Source organism: Homarus americanus, unplaced genomic scaffold (assembly GCF_018991925.1).
Source record: "Homarus americanus isolate GMGI-L3 unplaced genomic scaffold, GMGI_Hamer_2.0 scaffold57980, whole genome shotgun sequence".
Taxonomy (NCBI): Eukaryota; Metazoa; Arthropoda; class Malacostraca; order Decapoda; family Nephropidae; genus Homarus; species Homarus americanus.
In genome coordinates, this window is record NW_024716703.1 from 14,625,499 (window position 1) to 14,634,269 (window position 8,771).

Here is an 8,771-nt window from a genome sequence, read left to right on the forward strand (position 1 = left end):
GTGGAATGCCAATGTATACGTGCACACTCATGGAAACACAGCGTCATTTATCTTACTAAGAATATGTACAAAAGATTAATTTTTGTTTATTACTGAATATGTATTTGATTGAATTCATGTTTATATATGTGAAATGAACAATACAATTCATTAATAAAACCTAGAATATTAAAACACACAAGAGATGAGACGAGATCGCATTGTTTTCGATAGTGTTTACATCCGTGACGATGGTTCTACACAAGAAACTGAAGAAAATAAGAACCTGGTTGTAGCTGTAGTAAAATTAATGCATGTTTAAGGTAATGTTAATGAATGGAACAATAGAAGTAGCTAACCACTAATGGTAAAGAAAAAAGGCGAGACTGCGCAACATCAATGTATGTAAGTGGGTGTATGTGAAAACATATCGTCATTTTTCAACATAAGAATATGAAAGTAACACTTATTACTGTTCATATATGTTTTAAATAATACGAATGTAAAACAAAAATTCAACTCATCAATGGTGGTAAAGTTTAAAACATAAGGACAGCCATGAATATTGTGCGAGTATTTACTCAGATGACGAAGTCATCAGGTTCAACTCTGGTTGAGGCTGTAGCTTTCCATAAAGCTGTTGCTGAATCTGTTACTCAACCTGTAGTTGTTGCTGCTGCTGATGCTGAATTTGATGGTGCAGCTGAAGTTGATGGTTTCAGCCTTCGAATAATAAAGCTGTTGAAAGAACCTTGCACAGCTGCTTCCTTTTCTCATTATACATCTTTATGTAGAGGTCATATGTGTTTTTCACGTCCCTGTTAATTTTAATGCTTAATTCTGTTAATGGATCCACTTCAGAAAATATGTTCATTGCTTGCTCCATATAATATCCACAGACCTCTCACCTTTTTCATATCGTTTAAACACATCTAGTTTCTCGGCTAAGCTTATACACTTTCTTTTAGCTTTTGAACCATCACTTGCTCTCTTGCTCATGTTGAATAGGGATGCAGAAATGCCATAAGAAACCTGGGAACGTTTTTCTCCTTTTCCTGTTCAGATGCGTGAAAACAAAGGGCCCGTCAGCTGCGACTGTTTATACTAGAGATGCTGGCGTCACCACTCACAAGCCTGGCAGTCTCCATATGCAAGGCGTTTTTTTTTTTTTTAATATATAATACATATCGGGATTTAATTATTATTTATATGAAAATGTAATTTTATTTTATTTTTAATACATACATACATACATGTGTGTGTGTGTGTGTGTTTTAAAAAATAATAATAAACTTTGTTTATTAATAGAGTTGCAGCCGGTGGCTGAAAATATACAGACTTACATTTGATTTAGACATAATGATATAATATACATTGAATACACTTACAGGGCTGTACAGTACATAAATCAGGAGTTGTTTATTATTTTAACAATAGATGGGATGGTGCTGTTCTTATATCTATCGGTGCGGGCTCTTATGGGCTGAATTTTGTTGTAGTGGCGGACTGCGCGAGTTGGGTGGGGGGGCTGCAGGTGGCGGCGATGACGAGGGTGGTGCAGTGGTCCACTGCCAAACCTTTCCAGTGCTTGGTGCTGGAGGTCACTGAGGGATGGCATTTCCAGGGTGGAGAGAGTGTTGGTGTAGCCGGAGTATTCTGTATATATATATATATATATATATATATATATATATATATATATATATATATATATATATATATATATATATATATATATATATATATATATATATATATATATATATATATATACACACACACACATACATATACATACACATCATCTGGCAACGTGACTCCATCCCGTTCCGTTTAACCTCTTTAACCCATTGGGTTTTGTAGTGGTTCCAGCTCACCGAAAATTTCCTAAATTCAACAAAAATGGTAGAAAAGTTCACTTACTTTGAGGTGTGTATGTAGAAGGCTCCTGGATGATGATGATGATCATGGGATTTAGAATGAGGAGAAGGAAGAAGAGAAGGCATTGGGGTGGAAGAGAAGTCACCCCATGGCACCATTTCACCCATAAAATTTTAGCTCTCTGGTGTAATTCAAGATTATTTTCTTTAAATCAACACTGCACTGCATTATATATTGTCAATATATAAAATATATTTCAAAATGACCAATAATTTGCTTGGAAACACAGAAAAAAAGCGTTTAGTTGAAGAGAGTCTCAAGCAAGATGTTACCTCCAGTGAAAACAGAGAGAGACTAACGCCTGTTTGCTGTGTTAAGAGGCTGGATGCCGCGCATTAAACTAGTCACTTTACCTTCAATTATGTTCAATAATTGTTAAAATGACTAAAAATTGAATATTAAACTTTTAAAATTATTGAATAGTATAAACTTCTTGATATTTACTAAAATAGTAAGGAATTTAAGCCCTAGAATCGATTAATGTATTGGCGGACTGATACTAAAGCTGGTTGCCCGGTCAGTGCAAGCGAAAACATGTTGAGGTCGGTTCGTAAGAACTTCGTTAACCGAATTTTTTTTCGTTAACCGAATTGAAGATCCTTATGGAAGGCAGTTCGTTAATCGAAATTACGTTAACCGAGGTGTTCGTTAAACGAGGGGTCACTGTACAGAGATATATATAAGAAAGAAGAACACGAAGTTCCAGGAACTTGGTTTTCTTCTTTCCTTATGGTTATCAGCATATAATTAGATACCGCACCTACAGTGATTTACTTGCACACATACACATATACATATACACATACACACACAGTCAACCCTCACTTTACGTGGTCCCACATTCCACGTTTACACGGTGCCCTGCCAGAACCCAGGATGCTCACATTCCGCAGTGGGTGTACCCCTTTACGCGGGTGAAGTATAATTTTTTTATTTAGCTCATAAAATTCATACAAATTACCCGGCCAGAATATAATTTACATTGCTGGAATTCTTACAATTTGATGATCATTTTGAATATGAACATCATAGATTTTGCATTAGACATACAAATTTTAGATATAATGTTTACTCTGAGTAAATATGTTATCTTTTGTGCAAAATATATGATATTTATATTCAAAATATTCCTGGTCTTGCAAGGAATCCAGCAATGTCAATTATATTATCCTAACTTTAGTCTGATTTATTATTTATTACTAAAAAGGTAAACAGTCTGGTATTCCCACACATTCATCTGGTAGGGAGGGTTGGTGGGAGGGAGGGAGGGACCGGCGACCGACCACTTGGTCATGGTGCGAAGAATATTTTTTTATTTATTAACTGAAGATATTTGTTTTAGCTCATAAAATTCATACAAATTACCCAGCCAGAATATAATTTACATTGCTGGAATTCTTACAATTTGATGATCATTTTGAATATAAACATCATATATTTTGCATTAGACATACAAATTTTAGATATAATGTTTACTCTGAGTAAATATGTTATCTTTTGTGCAAAATATATGATATTTATATTCAAAATATTCCTGGTTTTACAAGGAATCCAGCAATGTCAATTATATTATCCTAACTTTAATCTGAGGTATTATTTAATACTAAATGTTAAAATCTAGTTTTTTTCACCCAACCTTTCTCTTGAAGGGAGGGTTGGGACTGACCGACCACCTGGCGCAGTTGGAAGAGGGGGGGAGGCAAGGTGGGGTACTTTGATTGACGGATAGTGGAGTGAAGAATATTTTTTTTTTTTATTAACTGAAGATATTTGTTTTAGCCCATAAAATTCATACAAATTACCCGGCCAGAATATAATTTACATTGCTTGAATTCTTACAATTTGATGATCATTTTGAATATAAACATCATAGATTTTGCATTAGACATATAAATTTTAGATATAATGTTTACTCTGAGTAAATATGTTATCTTTTGTGCAAAATATATGACATTTATATTCAAAATATTCCTGGTCTTACAAGGAATCCAGCAATGTCAATTATATTATCCTAACTTTAGTTTGAGGTATTATTTATTACTATACCTGGTTTTCCCCCCAAAATTTCTCAGAGAGGGAAGAGCCAGCAGTGTAGTGTGAGAAGAGGGGGAGGGAGTCGAGTCCATTATTTGAATGGACATTAACTTGGCGACTGTATTTCTCTATTTCTCTTAAGTATTAATTGTGTGCATGTACCATCATAAAATTAAGATGTTATTTTTACTAGAACATAGGTATTGTGTTGGAAAAAGTGGAGTTTGGGGGTCAGCTGGTCTCTATTTCATTTAATCCCATATGTTATGTTATTCACTTTCCGCGGTACCCTGTGGGTTACATTAACCGCGTAAAGTGAGGGTTGACTGTATATATATATATATATATATATATATATATATATATATATATATATATATATATATATATATATATATATATATATATATATATATATATATATATATATATATATATATATATATATATATATACACACACACACCTAGACCCCGACTTACGACCGTCGGGACTTACGACCGCCGCAGAATTTTTTTTTTCTTTCAAAATGACACACGCATTTTCTATACCAAAAAGTTTCCAGTTAATGTAGTCTCCATGTATAATTAGAAAATTATGGGGGCCCCATGTGCATTCAGCTGACTACATTAAAGGTTAAGTGCTCAGTCACACTGTATCCATTCCTTATTATTTATTACTTTCACTGTACTGTATCCATTCATCATTATTCATTACTTTTACTGTACTGTATTTCATTGTAGATTTTTTATTTTTTATTTTTGTCGGACTTACGACCATGCCGGACTTACGACCTGGATTTGGGTCCCTAACCCCGTCGTAAGTCGGGGTCTAGGTGTGTGTGTATATATATATATATATATATATATATATATATATATATATATATATATATATATATATATATACATATATATATATATATATATATATATACATACATACATACATATCAAGATTTATCTTATCCACGTTTTCATTGTGGATCTACATGAAATATATATACAGTATATATACATATATATATATATATATATACATATATATACATATATATACATATATATATATATACATATATATATATATATACATATATAAATATACATATCAATAAACCTTAGTGATGGTCAGTTCAAAACTGATATGTTACATAAATTTATTTGTCAGTGGCCCAAGGTTAAAAATGCTTTGAAAACCTTTGATCTTGATGTATGATAGTTATTTTGTGGGTCCCTTTTTTCTGACCTGACCTGTCTAGTCACGTCATCACCCTTCTCTTAAGCTCCTCTACGTGTGTGTTGGTGTGGGGATTAGTGGATGTCATCATTATGACCTGACCTCATGTTTTTAGGTCACCCTGTATATTTAAGCCTCTCTCTGTCCATGTAATCCAGTTGCCTCTGAAGATGTCTTGAATAAAGACGAAAGCTAAGGTACTCCGTTGTTTCCATTTTCCCGTGTGATTTTATCAAGATACATATATATATATATATATATATATATATATATATATATATATATATATATATATATATATATATATATGCTGATAACCACAAGGAAAGAAGAAAACACGAAGTTCCCAAGCGCTTTCGTGTAATTCACATCTTCAGGGGTGAGTACAGACTAGAGAGAGAAATACAAATCAAGGTGTATATATACAGAGGAGGGTGAGACCAGGTCCACAATGGTCAGGTATTAGGTAATGACCCTACTAATCTTTAAATAGCACACAACGGTTGGTGGTCAGGTCAGATGGTCAGGTGACCCGGCCTTCTCACCTGGTCACAAATCTTCTTAATTACAAAATTGTCCAGCTTGTACATGCCGTTACTCAAATTCATGTTGAATGCTTCGGTATGTTTAATAAGACTAGATTCTATGATGTTCCTACTATCAATTGAATTACATGGTAATATTGAGGAGGCATTATCCCAGTCAATGCAATGCTTGTTATCCCTCAAATGAACAAACAGAGCATTGGATTCCTGGCCTGTCCTAACACTGTATTTGTGTTGTTTAATTCTAGTTGCAAGATCTTTACCTGTCTGGCCTAAGTAAAACATATTACATTCCTTGCAAGGAATGGTTGCATTTATAAAGTTCCTTGCAGGACTCAGGTGTCCTGAAGTGAGAAAACAGACTCCTTTGACGGGGCACTCAAATAAAGAGACATGGCTGCATGTTTTGTGGACTACCCACTGTACAGTATTGATCGTATAATTTTCATCACTTTGTAATAAACCTCGTCATGCCTATGTGTGTTTCTGACAATTACCATAACATTATATATTTATATATTTAGCAATTATACAAACACAAGGCCTCACACATGCCACTCAGACTGACAGACTTGACAACTTTTACCATCCATAAAGTCAGTTGAAGCTTTCAACATCACTCACAATGGATCTTGAATATTCCAACTGTAATCAGACATATCTAAGTTGCCTCAACAATTGTAACCCCAGTTGCAATATCAAATTCTGTGTCATTGCTAAGGAATAACGAAGTCTCTAGTGCACTGCACTCGAAGATTAAGAGAAAACGGACGACTCAAGCATCCTGAAGTGAGAGAAAACAGACTCCTTTGACCGGGCTCTCAAATAAAGAGAGACATAGCTACATGTTTTGTGGACTACCCACTTTACAGTATCCTTTTCTTCACTTTGTAATAAACCTAACCATGCCTATGTGTGTTTATGATATTTACCATAACATTATATATATATTTAGTGGGTTTAAATGGTCGTAAAATGGGAAACTTGGGGTTGGGTGCCTGGAACCAATTAGAATAAATCCCATAGGGTTTATGTAATTTCGGACAACGTCCATTTCTCTTAACATCACGTTTCCAAGAACATATCTAGGACGTCAACAGGCGCATGACTGTCTACATCTTTTTGTTCCCACAGATCCTGTTGAACGTTGTTATACTGGTGTATCCATTTCTCTTGGTTCACAACCCAAGATGATTGCTACTCTGGATGATGGCCTTATTGCTGTTACAACTAAAGAGGTAAACATTAAATACCAAAAACTTCTTATGTATTTTGTTGATATTGAAATAAACAGTTAAGTGTCTACCTTTTCTTTTGATTGTATGTAAAAGTGAAGCCTCATTATATTGGACACTTATTACAGTACATGGTACTGTATTGGAAATTTGCTTTATTAGACAGCAACCAGTCCAGTATGTATTTGTATAAATCTGATTTGGCAGAGATACGAGTCTCGTTGCCATTCTTGCTTAATTCCTTGGGTTGGCATCCTTAGCCATGCTGATATAAATTATCCCAGTCTAGTGGGTGATTGGTTCTGATATACAGTGTTGAGTGTCTGATACAGTGAGGCTCTACTTTGCGAGTGTGCTGAAACTTCGGTAATTCAGCTTGCTAGGGACTTTGATCTTGCCAAAATACTGAATTACCTTAAATGGATAAATTTTCTTATCCATTTTGGCATGATGCACACACTTACCTGTAACCCACGAACTTTTGAGTTTATGCTGATTTTGGAGGCTTGATGGTTCCTTATCAGTCACACTCATAATCCTCTCTGGTACTTTCTTGAAAAGAAAAGTGTATGTAGTAACAAATGTTTTGTGAAATGGGTAGCAAAAGAAATAAAGAATAAATGCAATACAGAATGAGTAAACATGTAATTCTACTGTTTAGCTGTTTATTTCACAAAACATTGCTATCACATACATTACTCTATTAAAAAGAATAGTGTATGTGGTAGCTATGTTTTGTTATTAATATAACTAATAAGGATCCATCAAATCATCACTTTTTGTGTCGAGGCCATCAACCAACACTGAGCCTCGATGGTATTATACTGTAGTACCAAGTTGAAAACACCGCTTCTTGTCCGATCAGTAAAGTTAAGCTATGAATAATTCTAAGGCAGATGGCAGGAGCTAGACAGGAAATAAAAAGAGAGAGAAAAGATGTGAAGTAGTGTTACTGATGTGTCAGAACACAATCTGTTTTAGCAGTAAGATTGAATGAAAGCAGTTGAAAGAGGTGTCTATATTTGCTCAATTGTGCTCTTGTGCATCATGATGGGAAAGGTCTTGGAAGGGAATATAGGGGGAGGGGGGAGATAACACTGCTTATCTGAACTGTTTAAAGAAAATCAGTTGTCGTTATTACTGCACTTCAACAAATAAGGTCTTTAAGTGTGTAACAAGGTTATTAAAAGAATATTCCATCAACAATTAAAAAAATATGAAAACTCTCTGGGTTGTAAATCAAACATGTAGGTCTGGTTTTCACCGAGATGATTGTTATTTACTGTAAAGTATTATATAAGTAACCACAGAATTGTCTTATGAATAAAGAGAAAAGTGTATACTATACAGTACTATAATGATAAAAATAAGTGTAGGAGTATATTGTATGTGGGAGACAAATGTTTATCTGGGAGCAGCTGGCAGAGTGGTGGGTGGCTCTCTACCCCTCTATCCCACAAGATTCCTTTAACACTACTTTATACAATTCCATCAAAATTCTCATATAATTTAGTATCATTTGGTGCCAGGTTGATATAATATTATCCTAAAATAATCAACTTTCCTAAGAAAAAAAGAATCCCACACTGAACACCACGAGTCATTTGTTACAAAGAGCAAGCAGCTGGTCAGCTTACCACAATGTCTTTCTTCAACACTTAGTACAGTACAGTGGTGTATTTATCATCACTTTATAATACTATTGCAGTGTATTTATCACCACTTAATACTATTGTAGTGTATTTATCATCACTTAATAAATACTATTGTAGTATATTTATCATCACTTAATAAATGC

General features: G+C 34.2%; 1 protein-coding gene across 1 annotated transcript in view; it reads left to right on the forward strand.

The window, feature by feature from the left end:
• Positions 1-8,771, forward strand: part of LOC121858301 (actin-interacting protein 1-like) — a 94,313-nt gene that overhangs the window by 79,676 nt on the left and 5,866 nt on the right. Inside the window, exon 10 of the mRNA XM_042354628.1 lies at positions 6,873-6,976. Coding sequence (XP_042210562.1) covers positions 6,873-6,976 — 104 coding nt within the window. The remainder of the gene's footprint in view (positions 1-6,872; positions 6,977-8,771) is intronic.